Source organism: Loxodonta africana, chromosome 16 (genome assembly GCF_030014295.1).
Source record: "Loxodonta africana isolate mLoxAfr1 chromosome 16, mLoxAfr1.hap2, whole genome shotgun sequence".
NCBI lineage: Eukaryota > Metazoa > Chordata > Mammalia > Proboscidea > Elephantidae > Loxodonta > Loxodonta africana.
Genome location: NC_087357.1, coordinates 31,753,813 through 31,775,195, shown reverse-complemented (window position 1 = coordinate 31,775,195; position 21,383 = coordinate 31,753,813). Strand labels below are relative to the sequence as shown.

The 21,383-nt window shown below is 49.2% G+C and overlaps 2 protein-coding genes across 18 annotated transcripts in view; both read left to right on the top strand.

The window, feature by feature from the left end:
• Positions 1-16,765, top strand: part of GBF1 (golgi brefeldin A resistant guanine nucleotide exchange factor 1) — a 136,613-nt gene extending 119,848 nt beyond the window's left edge. For 6 of the 13 annotated variants that reach the window (XM_064269386.1, XM_064269380.1, XM_064269383.1 and 3 more), the window contains 21 exons: positions 1,214-1,337; positions 1,802-1,927; positions 2,192-2,274; positions 2,940-3,176; positions 3,470-3,563; positions 3,914-4,090; positions 4,414-4,478; positions 4,563-4,686; positions 4,901-4,972; positions 5,116-5,210; positions 5,460-5,613; positions 9,064-9,289; positions 9,807-9,967; positions 10,102-10,348; positions 10,482-10,687; positions 11,525-11,675; positions 11,782-11,912; positions 12,115-12,216; positions 12,490-12,925; positions 13,091-13,219; positions 13,724-16,765. In XM_064269386.1, coding sequence (XP_064125456.1) covers positions 1,214-1,337; positions 1,802-1,927; positions 2,192-2,274; positions 2,940-3,176; positions 3,470-3,563; positions 3,914-4,090; positions 4,414-4,478; positions 4,563-4,686; positions 4,901-4,972; positions 5,116-5,210; positions 5,460-5,613; positions 9,064-9,289; positions 9,807-9,967; positions 10,102-10,348; positions 10,482-10,687; positions 11,525-11,675; positions 11,782-11,912; positions 12,115-12,216; positions 12,490-12,925; positions 13,091-13,219; positions 13,724-14,004 — 3,421 coding nt within the window. In that variant the 3' untranslated portion in view covers positions 14,005-16,765. The remainder of the gene's footprint in view (positions 1-1,213; positions 1,338-1,801; positions 1,928-2,191; positions 2,275-2,939; positions 3,177-3,469; positions 3,564-3,913; positions 4,091-4,413; positions 4,479-4,562; positions 4,687-4,900; positions 4,973-5,115; positions 5,211-5,459; positions 5,614-9,063; positions 9,290-9,806; positions 9,968-10,101; positions 10,349-10,481; positions 10,688-11,524; positions 11,676-11,781; positions 11,913-12,114; positions 12,217-12,489; positions 12,926-13,090; positions 13,220-13,723) is intronic. The other 7 variants (XM_064269387.1, XM_003409155.4, XM_010589034.3 and 4 more) reach the window with 3 other exon arrangements.
• A 3,055-nt stretch (positions 16,766-19,820) lies between these two features.
• NFKB2 (nuclear factor kappa B subunit 2) overlaps positions 19,821-21,383 on the top strand; it is an 8,282-nt gene continuing 6,719 nt past the window's right edge. For 2 of the 5 annotated variants that reach the window (XM_064269391.1, XM_064269390.1), the window contains exon 1: positions 19,823-20,318. The gene's annotated coding sequence lies outside the window, so the exon portion shown is untranslated. Of the gene's footprint in view, positions 20,319-21,383 lie in introns of all 5 variants that reach the window. The other 3 variants (XM_064269389.1, XM_023546785.2, XM_010589030.3) reach the window with 3 other exon arrangements.

Below are 21,383 nucleotides of genomic sequence, written 5' to 3'. Positions count from 1 at the left end.
GGCAAAAGGACAAATATTATATAAGACCACTATTATAAGATCTTAAGAAATAGTATAAACTGAGAAGAACACATACTTTTGTGGTTACGAGGGAGGGAGGGTGGGAGAGGGTTATTTACTGATTAGTTAGTAGATAAGAACTACTTTAGGTGAAGGGAAGGACAATACTCAATACAAGGAAGGTCAGCTCAACTGGACTGGACCAAAAGCAAAGAAGTTTCCGGGATAAACTGAATGCTTCGAAGGTCAGCAGAGCAAGGGCGGGGGCTTGGGGACTATGGCTTAAGCGGACTTCTAAGTCAATTGGCAAAATAATTCTATTATGAAATCATTCTGCATCCCACTTTGAAATGTGGCATCTGGGGTCTTAAATGCTAACAAGCGGCCATCTAAGGTGCATCAATTGGTCTCAACCCACCTGGATCAAAGGAGAATGAAGAACACCAAGGTCACACGGTAACTATGAGCCCAAGAGACAGAAGGGGCCCCATGAACCAGAGACTTACATCATCCTGAGACCAGAAGAACTAGATGGTGCCCGGCCATAACTGATGACTGCCCTGACAGGGAGCACAACAGAGAACCCCTGAGGGAGCAGGAGAACAGTGGGATGCAGACCCCAAATTCTCATAAAAAGACCGGGCTTAATGGTCTGACTGAGACTAGAGGAATCCCAGCAGTCATGGTCCCCAAACCTTCTGTTGGCCCAGGACAGGAACCATTCCCGAAGACAACTCATCAGACATGGAAGGGACTGGACAATGGGTTGGAGAGAGAAGCTGATGAAGAGTGAGCTACTTGTATCAGGTGGACACTTGAGACTGTGTTGGTATCTCCTGTCTGGAGGGGAGATAGGAGGGTAGAGAGGGTTAGAAACTGGCAAAATCGTCACGAAAAGAGAGACTGGAAGGAGGGAGTGGGCTGACTCATTAGGGGGAGAGCAAGTGGGAGTATGGAGTAAGGTATATATAAGCTTATATGTGACAGACTGACTTGATTTGTAAACTTTCACTTAAAGCACAATAAAAATTATTAAAAAAAAAAAATACTAAGGTTAGGGATTGTCAAAGTTCTGGTCTATGTTAGGAATGACCAGGAAATACCTTCCCTTTGCCAGAGCCCAGGAAGAGCAGGCTAGGAAGACTGTGGCTAACAGAAAGAGAGCCCAGCATTTATAGCCTACACATCTTCATCCTTCTTCCTTTTCCTGTAGCACCTTCAGCTTTCAGGGTCTGAGGCTGGACGAAGCTCTCCGCCTGTATCTGGAAGCCTTCCGCTTGCCTGGGGAAGCACCAGTCATCCAGAGGCTGCTAGAGGCATTCACAGAGCATTGGAGGGTGAGTCTGAGTGGCAGAGGCTGAGCCCAGGATCCCAGGTCAATTTGACTGAAGGCTTCTATGGCCGCAACTAAAGGACCCAGCTGCTGTCTCCTAAGAAATCTGAGAGCAATATCGGTGAGCTTTCCATGGAGAGATCAGCTCCTACTAAGGAGTTGACAAGAGATTGGCCACTTTCTGGGTGGTACCTCTCCGTTGTACCAGCACTGACCAGTGGGTTGGTAAATCCAAAACCAAACCTACTGCTGTCAAGTCGATTCTGACTCATAGTGACCCTATAGGACAGAGTAGAACTGCCCCATAGAGTTTCCAAGGAGCACCTGGTGGATTTGAACCACTGACCTTTTGGTTAGCAGCCATAGCAGTTAACCACTACACCACCAGGGTTTCCATAGTGGGTTGGTAGTGAGGGTTTAATTGGCCAGACAAGAGCATTGACACAGGTGGGGTCTTTGCTTTTTCAGAATTGTAATGGCTCCCCATTTGCCAATAGTGATGCCTGTTTTGCCCTGGCCTATGCTGTCATCATGCTTAATACTGACCAACACAACCACAACGTTCGCAAACAGAATGCACCCATGACCCTGGAGGTAAGCTTGGATCCCAGCCAGGGCAGAGAAGATCCAGCACAGTTTTAGAGATATCAGGAAGGACATGGGGTTTCCAGTGGGCACAGAGGACAGAGTTCTGTTCAAGGGAATTGGAGGGCTGGCCAATCCAGAAGAAGAACTGGTATGGGGAGAGAGTCTTTCACTTTACTGTTTCCTAAGTCCTATTTACCACAGACCCGGGAGTTGTTTGGGTGGGGCTTTAGCATTTGACACTGGGGGAAAAGCTCACTGGCCTGTCTCTAGGAGTTTCGCAAAAACCTAAAAGGTGTGAATGGAGGCAAGGACTTTGAGCAAGACATCCTGGAGGACATGTACCATGCCATCAAGTGAGTATGTACAAAGAACGGCATAGCATCTCCTTTAGGGAGAAGCACATTTACTCCTTTTCCAGTTCTTAGAGTCATGTCAGACTCTGTGGCAACTTGTTTGCCCTGCATTTAGCCTTGGGACTTAGTTGGACATCCCCTTCTCTCCCAACTTTTTTGTTCCTTACAGAAGCCTGCCATATTGGAACTCCAGTATTCTAAGCCACAGTTGAAATTATCCCTCTTATGTGGGGTGTCATGGCTCTATTTCCCAAGCCCAAACCAGCTGGATTTTCCTGTCTAGTTCATAGCATGCATTTTGGAGCTAGTGTAAAACCCAAGATGGGCACTGGAGGGTAAGGCTTGGGTCAGAGGTGGGACACTTTGTTCTTGACTGTACATTGGAAAAAGTAGAGTTGTTCATCTTATACACAGAGTGTGAGATCTTACTACAGAACTGAGGGCCCCACTTAGAGACAGGGCTTTGAGATGATGGGGAATTATAGGACACTTCCTTTCTTTTCCCCTGGTCCCACTGGTGTGTGGGAAGCAGACCACTGAGCTGAAGTTTTGGTGACCACTCATTGATGAAGAGTGCCAGTATAGGTGGATGAAGCCTGTTGTACTAGGTTGGAACCAGTAACGTTCACAGGAGTGCATCTACTTCTTCTCTTGCCTTGTGACAGGAATGAGGAAATTGTGATGCCTGAGGAGCAGACAGGTTTGGTTCGGGAGAACTATGTATGGAATGTGCTGCTCCATCGTGGTGCCACCCCTGAGGGCATATTCCTGCGTGTGCCTGCTGGTAGCTACGATCTCGACCTCTTCACCATGACCTGGGGTCCCACGATTGCTGCTCTTTCTTATGTCTTTGACAAAAGCCTTGAGGAGACAATCATCCAGAAATCCATCTCAGGCTTCAGGTAACCCAGCTTTGCCCTTGGTCTTGACCTCCTTCTAGCTCTCTGGCTAATATAGTTCCTTCTATGGCTTCTCTGACTCCCACTCTTGTTTTCCTTAGAATGAGGTTTCTCCTGAATTTTTGGAGGGAGACTGGGAGGGGACTCTGGGAAAACTCAGTCTTAAACAGACTCAAGAGTAAAAGATGTCTTTCTGGGACTAATTGGGGAAGAGTCTGAAGCAAACCTCCTCAGGGACTTGGAAGGGCATCCCAGCCTTCCAGTGACACTGTTTCTGGGATGGGGTGATGTTTCAGGAAGTGCGCCATGATCTCCGCCCACTATGGCCTCAGCGATGTGTTTGACAATCTTATCATCTCACTGTGCAAATTCACAGCTCTCAGCAGTGAGGTGAGCATGGACAAAGACTGTGTATTTGGAGTTCCAAAGGAGGACCTCTCTTCTAGCCATCTGTCTACCCTTATCTGTGGATCTCGTTTCCCTCAGCATCTTCCCTCAGCCCACTTGACCACATATACCTTAGGTCATTTCTGTCTTGCATACCCTGGGATAAGAATAGTATGTAATGGGATGGGAGAGGAGATGGAAGACTGGGGAAGGCCTTAATGAGGTTTAGCTCTCCATCCATTATTGTGGGGGATTGAAATAGCCAGCAGAAGGGCCCTCAGAACCAGAGGCAGAGCCTTAAAACATTCTCCTTTCCAGACATAAACCAAGCCCTAAGCCTCTTCTCTTTTCAGTCTATTGAGAACCTGCCCAGTGTGTTTGGAAGCAACCCTAAAGCCCACATTGCAGCCAAGACAGTCTTCCATTTGGCCCATCGTCATGGCGACATCCTCCGGGAGGGCTGGAAGAATATCATGGAGGCCATGCTGCAGCTCTTCCGAGCCCAGCTGCTACCCAAAGCTATGGTGGAGGTAATTCTTGGTAGGAGAGTGGTCAACAATAACAAGGCAAGAACCCCAAGATTACGTGCAGTCTGTATACAGAACTAGTTGAGCATAGTACTGGCCCTGATGCCTGCTGAAGCTCACCGGAACTCCTCAACGTAAGACCACAGATCCTGGGGGATAGCCGTAAAGTAAGGCTGGCAAGAGCTATTGCCAGTCACCAATTGGAGAAGGCCAAATTGTGTAAGGCAGAGGGCTCTATGAAGGACAGAGAACTTTCGTGGGGTGGGAGGTGGGCAGGAAATGCAAAGGGCATATGGAAAGAAATCATACTTGATCTGCTTTTCCAGGTAGAAGATTTTGTGGATCCCAATGGCAAGATCTCTCTGCAGCGGGAGGAGACACCATCAAACCGGTGAGGGTAGACCAGAGACTAGAGGCCCTGGGGAGGAAGGTCATGGCTCTCGGGCTTACTAGGGTTTGTACCCTTTTTCCACAGAGGAGAGTCAACAGTGCTGAGCTTTGTGAGCTGGCTGACACTGAGTGGTCCTGAGCAGTCTAGCATGCGGGGCCCATCCACTGAGAACCAAGAGGCCAAGAGAGTGGCCTTGGACTGTATCAAGGTAACTGCCTACCCCCGACCCCCACCCCAACCTGTGTGTGAGCAAGCCCAGACCCCTCTCTACTGGGCAGATGCTGCCCTGCCAACTGAAGAATAGAATCATCCAGGGCTTGTGATCAGGGCTGACTCTGTCTGCCCTCTCTCCCTGGCTCTTGGGGAAGCTCTCTTACCTCTAGTCTTTGCTTCTGACCCCCTCTGTCTTGTGCCCTCTCTAGCAGTGTGATCCAGAAAAGATGATCACAGAAAGTAAGTTCCTCCAGCTGGAGTCACTTCAGGAGCTCATGAAGGTACAGGATGAAGAAGAAAGAGTGATGGAAACGTGGGCTGGGTTTGGGGTGGAAGGAGCTATGGTATATGCCTAGATTCCTGGCAGAGCAGAGCCAGTAGCTGGCTTCTCCATGCCTACTTTCCTGCTGCTGTTCCCCTCCAGGCTCTAGTCTCAGTGACACCAGATGAAGAGACATATGATGAGGAGGATGCTGCTTTCTGCCTGGAGATGCTACTGAGGATTGTGCTGGAGAACAGGTAGGAGGTGGGTGAGGGCAGTCTTTAGGCAGGCTGCATTCTAGGCTTGTGCCAAAGGGATGGAAGCCTGGAGCCATCTTGCTGAATGGGCTCTGAGGCAAGAAGTACATGAGGCTGTAGGCAGAGGGGAGAAGCTTGCTCATTATACCCATCTGTTCAGGGTCTAATGCCAATGATCCCTGAAAGGGCTAGCCTGGATCAGAATGGGAGCTTATTGCCCAGTGTCCTTAACTCTTGTGTTCCCGACAGGGACCGTGTGGGTTGTGTGTGGCAGACTGTTCGAGACCATCTATACCACCTGTGTGTCCAGGCCCAGGATTTCTGCTTTCTTGTGGAACGGGCAGTGGTGGGACAGCTGCGCTTGGCCATTCGGCTGCTCCGGAGAGAAGAGATCAGTGGTCAGGTAAGCAGAATACAGCTGGAGAGGCAGGTGGATATATGCAAGGGGCTAAGACCACAGTGTTAATTGTGGAAATAGCCTGAGACAGAGAACACATTTAGTGCCTCATAACGTGAACCCATGGAGTCCCTGAGTGATGCAAATGATTAAACACTCAACTGCTAGCCGAAAGGTTGGCTGTTTGAACCCACCCAGAGGCCCCTTGGAAGACAGTCCTGGCAACTGCTTCCAAAAGGTCACAGCCTTGAAAACGCTATGGAGCGCAGTTCTGCTCTGACACACATGGGGTCTCCATGAGTCAGAACTGACTCAATGGCAACTAACAACAACAACCTGAGCCCAGTGACCAATTGCAGGGCTGGTGGGAATCTAACAAGTGGTGTTGGGCTTGAGTCTGGAATGCCTCAAGCATAAAGCTTGTGCTCAGCACCTTTGCAGACTCTTAATGAATCCACTGTGTAGGATGGAACTGCTGCTGCCTTGTGGCAGTCCTGATCCTGCAACTGATTTCCTGGCTGTCATGTTTAGGGCCCTCCTGAGATCTCTTGGCCCAATTACAGAAGACCACAGGCATAAAATAATTGAGTTTAGCGAGGTCACAGGATACCAGATAAACACATACAAATCAACCATATTTCTATATACTGATAATGAATATATGGAAATTAAAATTAAAACCCAATACCATTTATAATCACTCCAAATAAAATGCAAAACTTAGCTATATACTTAACAAAACATGTATAGGATATGTATGCTAAAAATTACAAAATGCTAATCAAAGAAATCAATGAAGAGGCATACCATGTCCATAGATTGGAAGACTCAACACAGTAAAGATGTCCTTTCTCCCTCATTTGATCTATACTTTTATGCAACTCTTGTCAAAATCCCAGCATGGTTTTTTGTAGACACAGACAAACTTAATCTAAAATTTATATGGAAAAATATAGGCCCTAGAATAGCCAAAGTAATCTTGACAAAGAATAAAATGGGAGAAGTTGCTATCTGATATTGAGGTTTACTATAGCTATAGTAAACAACACTGTATAGTGTTGGTAGAAGGATAGACACAGATTAATGGAACACACTAGAGATCCCAGAAATAGACCCACATAAATATGCTCAACTGATTTTTTTCATTGTAAAAATATGTATAGCATTTGCCAATTCAACATTTTTCAGGTGTACAAGTTAATGATATCAATTACATTAATCATTGCTCAACTGATTTTTGACAAAGTACAAAAACAACTCAATGAAGAAAGGATAGCCTTTTCAACAAACAGTGCTGGAGCAATTGAAATCCCTAGGGGAGAAAATAAACCTTGATCGAAACCTCGCACTTTATTAAAAAATTTACACAAAATGAATCATAGACTTAAATATAGAACAATAAAGCTTTTAGAAAGAAACATAGAAAAATCTTCAGTATCTGGGGCTAGACAAAGAGTTCTTAGATTTGACATCAAAAGCACAATCCATTAAAAAAATTGATAAATTAGACTTCATTAATATTAAAAACTTTTGCTCTGTGAAAGTCCATGTGAAGATTAAAAGACAAGCTACTGACAGGGAGAAAATATCTGCAAACCACATATCCGACAAAGGACTAGGTAGCTAAAATATATAAAACCAAAACCAAACCCACTGCCATCAAGTCAATTCCAACTCATAGCAACCCCATAGGATTTCCAAGGCTGTAAATCTCTACGGAAGCAGACTGCCACATCTTTCTCCCTCAGAGCTGCCGGTGGTTTCAAACCGCCATCCTTTTGGTTAGTAGTAGATTGCTTTAACCACTGCACCACCAGGGCTCCTTAAAATAAAGAACTCTCAAAACTCAACAGTAAAAAAGCCAATAATCCAATCAGAAAATGGGCAAGAGATATGAACAGACATTTCACCAAAGAAGATACATAGATGGCAGATAAGCACATGAAAAGATGTTCGACGTCATTAGCCATCAGGGAAATGCAAATTAAAACCACGAGTTATCACACCTATCAGAATGGCTAAAATAAAAAATAGCAAGAACACCAAATGCTGCCGAGGGTACGGAGAAACTGGATCACTTACACATTGCCAGTGGGGCTATGAAATGGTACAACTGCTCTGTTGGCAGTTCCTTATAAAACTAAAATGCAATTACCATACAACCTAGCAGCTGCACTATTGGGCATTTACCCCAGAAAAATGAAAACTGACATTCACGTAAAAGCCTATTACATGAGTGTTCATAGCAGCTTTAGTTGTAATAACCTAAAACTAGAATCAGACCAGATGCCCTTCAAGAGGTGACTAGTCAGACTGTGGTACATCTATACCATGGAATGCTATGCGGCAGTAAAAAGAAAGAAAATATTGCTACAGTCAGCAACTTAGATAAATCTCCAGGGAATTATACAGAGTGAAAAACGGCAATACCAAAAACCAAAAAAGGTTACATACCGTTTAATTCCATTTATATAACATTTTTAAGTGATAAGACTTTAGAAGTTGAGGACAGATTGCCAGGAGTTGTGGATGGGAGCAGGAGGAAGGTGATGTGATTACAAAAAGGCAACATGAAGGATCCTTGTGTTGTTGGAATTGTTCAGTATTGTATAGAATGCACAAAACTACACAGGTGATAAAATTGTACAGGACTGAATATGCCCTCTCGGACATACACATATGAGTACAAGTAAAACCAGGGAAATCTGAATAAGATTAGTAAATTGTATCAATGTCAATATCTTGCTTGTGTTATTATAGTTTTATATAATACCATTGGGGTAAACTGGATAAAGTAGATAAGGTATCTCTCTGTATTATTTCTTACAACTGCATATGAATCTACAATTATCTCAATAAAATTTTTTAATGAAAAACTAAAAAAGTGGGATGCAGACCCCAAATTCTCGTAAAAAGACCAGACTTAATGGTCTGACTGAGACTGGAAGGACCGCAGTGGTCATGGCCCCCAGACCTTCTGTTGGCCCAGGACAGGAACCATTCCCAAAGCCAACTCTTCAGACAGGGATTGGACTGCACAGTGGGATGGAGAGGGAGGCTGGTGAGGAGTGAGCTTCTTGGATCAGGTGGACACTTGAGACTATGTTGACATCTCCTGTCTTGAGGGGAGATGAGAGGGTAGAGGGGGTTAGAAGCTGGTGGAATGACACAAAAAGAGCGTGGTGGCAGGGAGCAGGCCGTCTCATTAGAGGGAGAGCAATTGGGAGTATGTAGCAAGGTGTATATAAGATTATGTGTGAGAGACTGACTTGATTTTTAAACTTTCACTTAAAGCACAATAAAAAATTTTTAAAAAAAAGACTGAAAAAGAACACCACTAGCAGTGTCTTAAGTTGGTTTCTAGCCAAACTCTCCTCACTGGTCCAGGGAGACTGGTAGGGAAGGAGACTAGACAGGAAGCTATGTGCCCACTTCCTGTCCTGCACCCTACCCCAGGTACTGCTCTCCCTGCGCATTTTGCTACTGATGAAGCCCAGTGTGCTGTCCCGAGTCAGCCACCAGGTTGCCTATGGGCTCCATGAACTCCTTAAGACTAACGCAGCCAACATCCACTCAGGGGATGACTGGGCCACCCTCTTCACGCTGCTGGAGTGCATTGGCTCAGGAGTGAAGCCTCCAGCTGCCCTGCAGGCCACAGCCAGGGCCGATGCACCTGATGCTGGTAAGCCCTTTCCCAGGGAGACCACACTGGCAGATAAACAATTATGGGCCCAGGGGCTGGGACAGGAAAACAAAACACAGGTTACTGCATTCGGCAAATTAAACACTCTTGGCTTTTGCCACTTGCTTCCATTCAATGCCCACTGGCCTCTCCCTCATACACACAGGTCAAATAGCATGAAGGCAAGTAGGCAGCGGAGAAGGCTATGAAAGCCAGGCTTCCTACTACTACCCTGAGGACTGTTTTCCCAGATACTATGTCCTTGCTACTACCAACCTGTACCCCCTGCAGCTGCTACTAGATGCCATCAGGAGCCCAAATTAGCCTGCTGCCCTATTTGGTCAAGAGAGAAAATGTTGAGCCCATCCTTCAAACCCCTGGTGACAGGGCTGAAACTAAGCCAGGTCAGAGAAAGGGGAGGTCAGGCTCAGCGCCCTTCTTCTGAGAGCCTAATTTATCATTTGTCCCACTGTTCCCATCCCCACACTAACTCTGCCCTTCTCCCTGCCTGGCCCAGGGGCCCAGTCAGACAGTGAGCTCCCATCCTATCATCCAAATGATGTGAGCCTGGACCGAGGTTATACTTCTGACTCAGAGGTCTACACTGACCACGGCAGGCCTGGCAAGATACACCGATCAGCCACAGATGCTGATGTGGTCAACAGCGGATGGTTAGTGGTGAGTGAGGGTATGGGAAGAGGGTGAGTTTTCGCTCCTTGGCCTGTGGGAAAGATTCCCGGTCCTCTGAAAGACCATCAGTGGGGTAGATTGAGGTCAAGCCTGGATACCCAGCTTTTCTGTGTACTTTTCAGGTGGGGAAGGACGACATCGATAACTCCAAGCCAGGACCTGGGCTTAACAGGCCAGGCTCTTCACCTCTGGTCAATCAATACAGCCTAACAGTGGGGCTGGATCTGGGGCCACACGACACTAAGTCCCTGCTCAAGTGTGTGGAATCACTGTCCTTCATTGTGCGTGACGCTGCCCACATCACACCCGATAACTTTGAGCTCTGCGTCAAGACTCTCCGAATCTTTGTGGAGGCCAGTCTGAATGGCGGTGAGTCACCTGATGAAGGGGCAGATGGGGAGTAGCCATGTGAACATACAGGGAGAACATGGAGAGGGGAGGGAAAGGCAGGGTATCTGTGTACATGGATATGGAAATGTGACCTGGGTCCGGCTCTGCTCAGGGTCCAAGTCCCAGGAGAAACGGAACAAAAGTCACAAATATGACAGCAAAGGAAACCGCTTCAAGAAGAAATCCAAGGAGGGCTCAGTGCTTCGACGGCCTCGAGCCTCCAGCCAGCATGCCACTCGGGGCGGGCATAGTGATGATGATGAGGATGAAGGTGTGCCTGCCAGCTACCATACCGTGTCTTTACAGGTCAGTCAGGACGTAAGTATGACACCCTTTACTTCCTCTCCTCACCCTGTACCTGTTACTGGGAGCCCAAGTGGAGCCAGGGAAAGCCAGGGCTGAGAGGAAGGGCCCATGTTTCTTATCCCAGGTCCTCAGCCACCATCTTCACGTCATTCCCCTTATCCAAGACCACCTGTAACTCTTTTCACTTAAATTTGTTTTTAAATTAAAGTTTATCTATTTTTTGAATAGGTAGTATAGGCACATGGTTCAAGTTCAAAAGGTACAAAAGGGTAAAGAGATAAAAGTCGGTCTCTGTTCTATTCCTGTCCCCCAGCTACTAAGTTTCCCTCCCCAGAGGCAACCACTGTCACCAGTTTCTTACGTATCCTTCTAGTGTCTATACAGGCATATAAAATGTATTTAATAAAATAACCATAGAAAAATTATGTTAGATCTGGCCATTTTGCCCATCAGAGCCTCTGAGTCTGAAGTTTGCTTTCTGGTTTTAAAACGAGATTAACAAAAAGAGGCTTTTTCTGTCAGGAGAAGGTGTGAAATAGAATTGAAAAGAATGGAGCTTTCTCACTGTGTAGCTCAATGTTATTAAATACTTAGTCCATGTTCCTCCTAAAATCTCTCTCGTGAGTAATAACTGACCCACGCTTTGGGAAGGAAACAGTAGCTAGGACTGGAGCAACTGGGTTATAAAGTCCAGGAAAGGGGAACTGGTGAGAGGATTGGAGTATGGCATGATTGGTGCTAGGGTCCCCCCTGAGGACTCAGTCAGGGACAGTGGTGGGGGGGCGGGGAAGAGGGTTTTCCAGACCTAACCCCACTCATGTCCTTCCCACCCCGCTCCTTTGATCCCAGTTGCTAGACCTGATGCACACCCTGCACACGCGGGCAGCCTCTATCTACAGCTCATGGGCGGAGGAACAGCGCCACCTGGAGACAGGTGGCCAGAAGATCGAAGCGGATTCCCGCACGCTCTGGGCCCACTGCTGGTGCCCTTTACTGCAGGGTAACCCTGAGGGGAGCAGGCAGGGAAGGGGCAGGAGTAGAGCTGGAGCTTGGGAAGCACCAGGACCAGGGGCCTGAACGGATCCTGATGCTGCTCTTGTTCTCAGGCATTGCCTGCCTGTGCTGTGATGCCCGGCGTCAGGTGCGGATGCAGGCACTGACCTATCTGCAGCGAGCACTACTGGTACACGATTTGCAAAAGCTAGACGCCCTAGAATGGGAGTCCTGTTTTAACAAGGTAAGACTTCCTGCTGGTCTTAAGATAAAGTACAAATCTTTAAGACAAGGAGAGCCAGGTAGCCTAAAGAGCCCCTAATGTCAGTCCTCAGCCTTATCATACCTTTCCTCATGCTCTGTGCCCTTCCACTCCAGCCTCTGCCTTCCTTGGGGCAAAGCTGCCCAGCTGACTCTGCTAGAGATGTTGGGTATTTACCCACCAGGTGCTGTTTCCTCTGCTGACCAAGCTTTTGGAGAACATTAGCCCTGCAGATGTGGGCGGGATGGAGGAAACCCGAATGAGGGCTTCCACACTGCTCTCTAAGGTACTGTTCACTACCCTGTGCCCACCTCCCTTGGCCCATTCTTCCCACACCTGCCTCTTCCCAAGAAAGGAAGCCAGGGCTTCTGGTAGGATGTAGGGATGCAGGGTAGGTGCTCAGGACCCCCAACTACAAAGACTCAGCAGGACCTAAGGACCCAGGAGGATTCTGGCTCTCAGAGGTCCATGCAAGATAAGGCAGACTTGCCTCCCAGCCGTGGAGAGGGGTGCAGAAGTCTCCTGCATACCCTCAGCTGAAAGGGCTGGTGGGCCATAGGTCTTCTTGCAGCACCTGTCTCCACTGCTGTCACTGTCTACCTTTGCGGCCCTCTGGCTTACCATCCTGGACTTCATGGACAAGTACATGCATGCAGGCTCCAGTGACTTGCTGGTATGTTTTTCCTTAGCCCATGCCTGCTTCCTCTCTCACTTTCTGGGAAGACTTGCTGGTTGTCGCCTTGGTAGCTACTTTCCTCTTGCCATACTCCCCCATGACACCTTTTTTATTCTCATGGTCGCACTGCCCCTGCAGTCAGAGGCCATCCCTGAGTCTCTGAAGAACATGCTCCTGGTGATGGACACAGCAGAGATTTTCCACAGTGCAGATGCACGAGGAGGTGGTCCCTCAGCCCTCTGGGAGATCACATGGGAGCGCATTGACTGTTTCCTGCCCCACCTACGAGATGAGCTCTTCAAGCAGACTGTCATCCAGGGTAGGGGGCTCAGCCTAACTTCATTAAGGAGGACCCACAAACTCTTAAGCCTGCAGCTGAATTAGTTCTCTGTGCCCTAGGTGGGTGGGAAGACTGATGGGCATCCAGGGCTCTGCTGGAAAGAAAGCACTAAGTGCTGCCATCTGGATTCTCTACCCTCCCCAGACCCCATGCCCATGGAGCCTCATGCCCAAAAACCTCTGGCCTCAGCCCACCTGACTGCTGCTGCTGGTGACACCAAGACACCTGGCCATCCACCTCCCCCAGAGATGCCCTCTGAGCTGGGAGCCTCTGGTGAGTCCCTGTAGGTTAGCCTTCTGGGTGTTGGGCAGGAAGCAGGAGGCCTAAGAGGAGGCCCAGGGTAGCTTGGGGTTGCTGCTGAGCATGTACTGTGAACCAGGGAAAGGAGGAACTGGAGAACCCTGCTTGTCTGCTCTTCCTGTGGGAAATGGCAGGACCAAGTAAGCTATGATGAGCTAGCTGCTTGACATTTTCAGGCTTGGGAGGGAAAGCCTGGGGCAGGGACTTGGGATGAATATGCAGAGTTTGCCTTTAAGTGATTCTAGTAAAGACCAGACCAAAATTAACCTGATGAGGGGTGGTACAGCAAAGGAGGTACAGGGTAGGCATAAGGTGGTTGGACACTGGAATGAGTTTCAAGACTCCCAGCTATTTAGCCCGGGTCGAGTTATTAGTTCACAGGGGTGGGGAGGAAGAAAGGATAACTAGTTGGGGAATATGAGAGTTATCCTATGCCAACAAGGGAGACTGACTGCAGCCACTTTGCTCTCCCTGTAGACTTTGAAAAGCCAGAGGGCTCCCAAGCAGCCAGTAGCACCTCCCCTGGATCACCGGTGGCCTCTAGCCCCAGCAGGCTGAGCCCTACCCCAGACGGGCCACCACCCCTGGCTCAATCCCCCCTGATCCTGCAGCCCTTGGCCTCCCCACTGCAGGTGGGCGTGCCACCCATGACTCTGCCCATCATCCTCAACCCTGCACTCATTGAAGCCACCTCACCAGTGCCCCTCCTGGCCACACCTCGCCCCACAGACCCCATGCCCACTTCCGAGGTCAACTAAGGCAAAGATCAGGACCAGTACTTCCTACCAGGCTATCCCCACACCCCATATCCCCAGCTGTCCCGAGAGCCACAAATTCTACAGGCCCAGCCCAAGCTGCTGTTGCTGCCACTTGGATGAGGATCTGAAAAAGAGGAAAACTTTTACAGCCCTTCTTGGGACCTACAATCAGACTGTGGTACCTCCTTGCTCCTCTGCTCTCCATTCCTGGGGGCCCAACCTGAGAGCCCACTCACGTATCATCTGCAGCCTCTGCCTCCAGCCTGGCATCGCTGGGCAGGAATCACCGTGCCAACCCTGTGGTGCCCATGTGTCCCTCCTGCTACGGTCAGGCAACGAGAGCCAAGCCCAACACTTTGCACTTTGTTTCCCTCTCACATACCCACTCCCATCAACCCTGGGCCACCTCCTCCAGTTCTTCCTCTTTTATTAATTAGTTGGTCAGTTTGGAGAGTTGACTGGCACCATGGTGGATGGGCAGGTGGGGCTGAGCAGGAGGACTGTCACAGGAGCTTGTACATATGAAAAACAGGACAGCAATGGACTTTATACTATGTAATAAATGTCTTAGTACCAACATCACTGCCTTTCCCTCCAGCTTCCTTCCTGAGCCTGTGGGTCAGGGTACCATGTCACTGCGATCCCCAGAGCTTGGGCCTTGCATGAACAGAGGTAAAGAGAGGCTGAGCCTACCAGTGGTCTGGCCACATGGCCCCTGGCCATCAGTCAGCCAGCCAGATGTCAGGACTGGCATCAGGAGGCCTTCATCAGTGCTGCCACCCCTACCACCACCACAGCAGTGCACCCTTATTACCAGGGTGCCAGGGGCTTGGGCAGTGTCCTCGCCATAACTGCTCAAGGGAGACACCCAAGACAACCTGGGCTGGGGTCAGAGGGAAGATGAGTCAGAGCTGAGCTGCAGTTACTTAGAAGCTTTCTCTGCAGTGTGTCTCATGGTCCAGGTATACAAAGAAGCCCATGGGGCTTAGGAGTGGGGACCATCTTGCTCACAGCTGTGATTGTGTGCTTCTGGGCGTAAGACATTCATTTTAGCCTCAGAGAAGGAACAATTTCTTCCAGCCCCATAACCCTCATCCATTCCAATTACTGAGATGATACATGATTAGAGGGCTCCTCCCCTTCTTTCTCTGTGGGTGAGGGTAAGATAGGTAGGGGTGTACGTAGGGCAGGCAGTGTGGCCCCTGCGAGGAGTGGGCAGGGCTGAGGTGCTGTGGTTGGGAAGCAGAATGTTTTGTATTAAGCCTTCACACATGAAGCATCATCTTGGCTTCCCCCTCTCAGGGGGTGGGGAATGGTACCCTCTTTGTACTACCAGCTGGCTTCCCTCGTGGAGATTTAGGGGCACTCAGTCTCCCCACTGGGGCCCAGCTGGCTGTATGATCATTCAGTACCTAAGGCTTCTCTTTGATCAGCACTTCCATGTGGGTGTTCCTGGGAATTTGGATGCCTGAAAGCACCTCCCTCAGGGGTGGAAAAGGGCCCCATGGAAATAGGAGCAGCCTGATGTGGAAAAAATACTAAGAGATGAGACCTAAAGCTCCTAGACTACATTCTCCCTCTTCCATCCCTTCTTCCCCAAGTAGTCCAGACCATGCTTAGTTTCCACACTAACCAGAACCCTTGCCTGACCCCGACCCTGGGAAAAATTAGGAGGAACAGGGGATAAGGCTAGGGGCAGGGGGTAGAGCTAGGGGCTGTGATCTACAGCCACGTAGACACTAGAGTCCTTGGCCTCAGCTGTAGTGTCTCTGTCCAGAGCCCCACAGGCTCTGCCTTTAGACGCTTCCAGGGGGGTTTCCCTTTGAGGAAAACAGCGTTGGCTGCAGCCAAGCTGTGAACAAAAGAATACGACAAGCCTATGTCCCTCAGCTGGTCTGCAAAAATTAGGAAAGAAGCTAGAGAGATTGCAAACTGACCCTCTCCCCTCTGGGTAGCAAAGAAAAACATTTGCCGGAAGTCTCCTTCTGTTACAAAAAGAGCAGCTGACACATGCATGACTTGTGTTGTTGACAGTGTTGTCTCTTAGAAGTCAGAGGAAGCTACAAGAGGAACTAATACTCAGACCTTAATTCTGACCTGACCGACAAGGAAGAATGGCTTGGTGACATGGAACTGACGGAAACCTTGAGGGAAAGTGATAAGTGTAGCTAGAGGGAAATGCTGATCATAATCACATCTGTCTCCCCTGAGAACTTGAGGAGACCAGGTGTCAGAAAGTCAAGAGGAAAGCTAGAGATGGCTCCATGACCTAAGACCCTCACATGGAGAATTGACATTTGTAGAGCACCATTATGTCTCAGTATTAAGTGCAATGCTCAAGCAACCTTTAAAGGTACTTACTTTTCTTACAGATGAGGAAACAAGTTCAGAGAGGTCAGGTCACTGGGAATTGAGGGAGTTGGGTCTCAAACCCAGGTCTCTCTCACTCCAAACATCACAGTCTTTCTTATAACATTTCCTCAGTTCAAAAATAATGGTGGTGGTGGTGCAGAAACCCTCTGAGTTACATTTTCTGTAGCTTCTAATGAGAAATATAAGGGTTGGGGCTCTGAAGAAACCACTGGCTGTACAGACTGTTGCCTGCTAAGCTCAGTTTAGTAGTCTATGAAAATTGGAAAGAGGTGCACATAACCAAGAATAAATGTGAATTTTTTTAGCCCATAAGAATGAGCCACAGTGGGCATATGCCCATCCAAAAAAAAAAAGAACAACAAAAAATGTGGTTATTAGAGCCTGTGGATATTTACCTTTGTTCAGGGCTCACTGCTTGGGAGACAAGTCTCCATGAGGAAGCAGAACCCCTCAACCTCTGGGCTCCACTTGTGGAGAAGTAGCTTTAGTTCAAGTAAACAGTTGATCACTCCCTCCTTGAAATATTCTTCATTTGGCTTCTGAGAAACTCGTTTTTTTCCACCTCACTGACCACGCCTTTTCGATTTCCCATGTTGGCTCTGTTCACGACCTCTGAACATGAGAATGGCCCAGGACTCAGTCCTCAAATCCTCTATGCTCACTCTCTGGGTGATCCCATCCACTGCCGAGGCTCTGAATACTATCCATTACCCTGATTATATCCAATTCCCAACTTTGCATCTCCAGCCTGACTCCTCCTCTCAACCCCAGACTCATATCCACTCGTCCTTCAACATCCCCATTTGCATGCCTCATGGGCATCTCAAATATAACAAATGTAAAGAGAAAAATTCTTGATTACCCCTACAAGTCTCTTCCTCTTCTGTTCTGCCCTGTACCAGGAAAGTGCAATTCCATTCTTCCGGATTCTTATGCCAAAACCTCCCCTCTTTTTTTTACATCCTACATCCAAACCCTCAGCAACGCTTGTTGTTTCCATCTTTCGAATCTGTTCAGAGTCTGACCACTTCTCACCACTCTCACCATCCAAGCCACTATTTTTTGAACTCCTGGTCTCCCTTGGTCATCCTAGTCCTCTACACTCTACTCTCCACACGGCAGCCAAACGAAGCCTTTTAAAACATGTCACATCATTTTCACGCCACTGTACAAAACCCTCCAATAGCGTTCCATCTCATTCAGAATAAAACATTTACTTCATTCCACCTACCTGACCTCCTTGCTGTTCCTCAGATAAGCCAGACACATTCACATCAGACTATTGCAGTTGCTGTTTCATCACCTAGCATGCTCTTCCCCCAGATATCCACATGGCGGCCTCCCTCACTTGTTTCAAGTTCCTGTTCAAATGTTACCTCATCAGAGAGTCTTTCCCTGGCTGCTGTATAGAAAACCCTTGTCACTATCCCCTTACCTGCGTTATTTTTCTCCATAGTACCTGTCACCAGCACACATCTATTTGATTTTTGTCTGTCTCCCCTACTAGAATGCAAGCTCTCTGTAAGCAGGGATATTGTTTTGTAGGGTGGGCCCTATCTGATGGTCAATGAATAGAGTGAATTTATGGTGCATCTGCTCTGGGCCAGGTGTTGTGCTAGAGCTGAGTGCAGAAACAGAGATGATTTTTATGTTGAAGATTGTGGAACAAACATAATGAAGCAGTTTCTTAAGTCCATTTAAGCAACAGATAATAAACTACTTTGAGTTATTAAAATCCCTACGTCTACATGGGTTGAGAATTATTGGAGCTGCTGATGGGTACATGGGGGTTCATTATACTATTCTCTGTACTTTTTATATGTTAAAAAAGTTCTATAATAAAGTCTTTTTTTTTTTTTTTTTTAATCTCCAGATAAATTACAGCTCAGAATCTTGTAACTAAAACCACTCAGACCTTAGGAGCGCTTTTAGAGATGTGGGACTGGAAGGATTTGTGCCCATTTCTGCAGGTGGTATTTGAGCACTTTGAAAGGATGGTTGTATCAATGGCAGCCAGCACAGGTTCACGAAGTAGGCATATACCAACCTAACCTCATTCCATTTTAGTTTAAGAGTTAAGAATATAAATTGCCAGGAGAATTTGGTAGACAGTGTACCTGGATTTTACCAAATTATTTGACAGCATCTTATGATACTTGCTTGAGAGGCCCACCAAACCAAAAACCAAATCCACTGCCATCAAGTCCGTTCCGACTCATAGTGATCCTGTAGGACAGAGTAGAACTTCCCCATAGGGTTTCCAAGGCTGTAAATCTTTACAGAAGCGGACTGCCACATCTTTCGTCCACTGAGAGGCCCACCAAAAACCAAACCAAACCTGTTGCTGCTGACTCATAGTGACCCTATAGGACAGAGTAGAACTGTCCCATAGCGTTTCCAGGGAGTGGTTGGTTGATTCAAACTGCTCACCTTTTGGTTAGCAGCCAAGCTCTTAACCACTGCACCACCAGGGCTCCTCTTAGAGAGGCCCACCAAACCAAAAAAACCCATTGCCGTGGAGTCAATTCCAACTCATAACAACCCTATAGTAGGGCAGAAAAGACTGCTTTGTTTTATATGTATTTAGGGGAAAGAACTTGGGCCTGGAGTCAACAAACTCGGTTTGTATCCTGGCTCTGTTCCTTTCTACCTGTGTGGTTGAGTTTACTTCTCTGAGCCTTCATTTCTTCCATCAGTAAAGGTAATATTTACCTCCTAGAGTTGTTGGGAAGAAGAATAAGAACTTATAATAAAGTACCTTAACACAGTACCTGGCACATTCCATTTGTGGACAAGACGAAGAGGAGAGACAAATAACAGGAAATGGCCCAAACCAAGGGCCATAAGAGCCTCCCTTTATTCAGTGCTAGTGCAGGCCTTCAGTTCCTTAAGAAGGTCAGCAGCAAGTTGCAGGAGAAACCTGAAACAGCGACCCTTGCAAGGATGACTTCAGGAGGGAGATTACTCAGGGCGCCTCCGAAAGAGAGCCTCTACCAACCAGAGATGTCCAGCTACAAAGTCAGTGCTTTGGGAAATACTGTACTGTCCCTGCTGCTACTACGGTGTTCAAGCAGAAGTTGGGACGTATATAAGGTGATTTCCTCCCTCAGAAGAAGTTCAAGTTATTGACACTTTGGACACCTCTTCAATCCTAATATTCCAGATTGTGATGGGAGGGCGAGTCCTGAATCTCCCAAAAAATATTCTCCTTCCTGCGCGCAGAGCTCCATAGCTCAGGTCGCCCTGAAAGCCTGGCCCCATGTGAACCTGTCACTTAGTAAGGGGCCAAAAGAGCCGGAGGCTGAGTAAAGAGACTGAGCAAGAAAGGTTAGTCTCCTTGAGGCTCCGGTGCCTAAAGGGGCCGCCAGATGGCGCCCCGGGACCGACCGCAAGATCAGCTTTTTCTAACTCTTCCCGGCAGCGGGGTCCCGCTCCGGGCGGGAGACTGGAGAGCTGAGGCCGACGGCTTCCCCCTGGGCTTCCCCGGCTTCAGATGTGGTCAAGCGTTAGGCACAACAGAAGCCCGGGCAGGTCCGGGCGGGAGAGGGGACCCGGGCCGGCCCTTGGCCGGTGTTGGAGCTGTGGCTGGTGCTCGGCCAACCGGTCCGGCCTCGGGCTAATCCCCGACCGGAGCCCAGTCTTGCGGACCGTCAATACCACGCCATTCTCCCAGCCCAACGTCAATCTTCGCCCTCCAGAGGGCGCTCCTGAATCGCTCCCGATTGGACGCGAGAGTCCGGGTGTTAAACTTTCGGCCAATGAAAAAGGGCATGGTGCGTGACGTACAGAAACGTCATGGGAATTCCCCCCTCCGGGGGGCGGAAAAGGGGCTTTCCCGGCTGGAACCCCGGTGGCTGGAGCCCTGGTGGCTGGAGCGGTGTCACGACCCGTCCGCGGCGGGTCGGGCCGGGAGAGGAGCAGGAACCGGAGCCGCCGCCTCTGTGAGTGACCCAGTTCACACCCTTGGGTGGCCCGGACCCGAGGAAAGGCGGGAGGAGGGCCTTTAACTGACTGAGCCCCAGGGCTAGAGATAGGCGCACACCCAGAGCAGACACACGAACGAGACACACGGATATACAGCCACATCCTTGTACGGAGACACGCGGACCTGAACATTCACCTGCTCTAATGCTGGCGTACGCAAGCAGCGTCCATGCACCGGGACTCGCACACACATGCACAGGCAGACCCGCTCACCCTTGCACCGTTGCTGGGACCCACGCCCTCCACGCACAAGCTCAGAGATCTGCTCACCTGTGCCGACATAGCAAGACATGCTCAGTCATGTGCCCACTCAGAGAAGCTTAGGGACGCTTACCTGCCCACAGACACATTCACTTGCACACGCATATTGACGCCGTGCACACACAGCATGCACCCGGGCACACGGGCCAAAACACACTTGTATACCTGTGATGGAGACCCACACCTGTGGGATTGGGGTGGGAAGAGTGCAGGGGTCTGCCCGTCTCCTCAGCACCCAGAGCCAGTGCGGTGTGAGAATCAACAGCCGTTGAGACGTTTCGGGGAGAGGGAAGGGGAGCCTGTCCCCAAGGAGAAGACGCCTCCCGCCGCGGTCCCCAGAGTTCCACTCTCAGGGCAGAACCCCGGGGCCCCCCGCTGGGAAGAACCCCGCCTACAGACCATTCAGAGTGGGGTGCTCCCTACAGCAGGAATGTCCCCCAAAAGCCCCCAGGGTGAATCAGCCGTGGCCTCCCTCCTGGCAGAAAATCCCAAGGCTGCTGCTCCAGGCCGTGGGAGGGGAGGGGGATGGGAGGCGGGCCTGGTCGCGGACTGGGAGCCTCCACCGGCCGTGAAAGACCCTCATGTCCCTGGCGCCTGCCCTGGAGGGCTTCCCTGGCTCTCCACACCCCTAGCCCGGTGAGAGGCTGCGGGTCCCAACAGCGGGGCCGGGGCCTCGCGCCCCTCCCGCCGCGGGGGCGGGGCCAGTGGCGTCATTTCCAGGCCCGCCCCCTCCGGCCCCGCCTCCCCCTGGTATTTTCGGG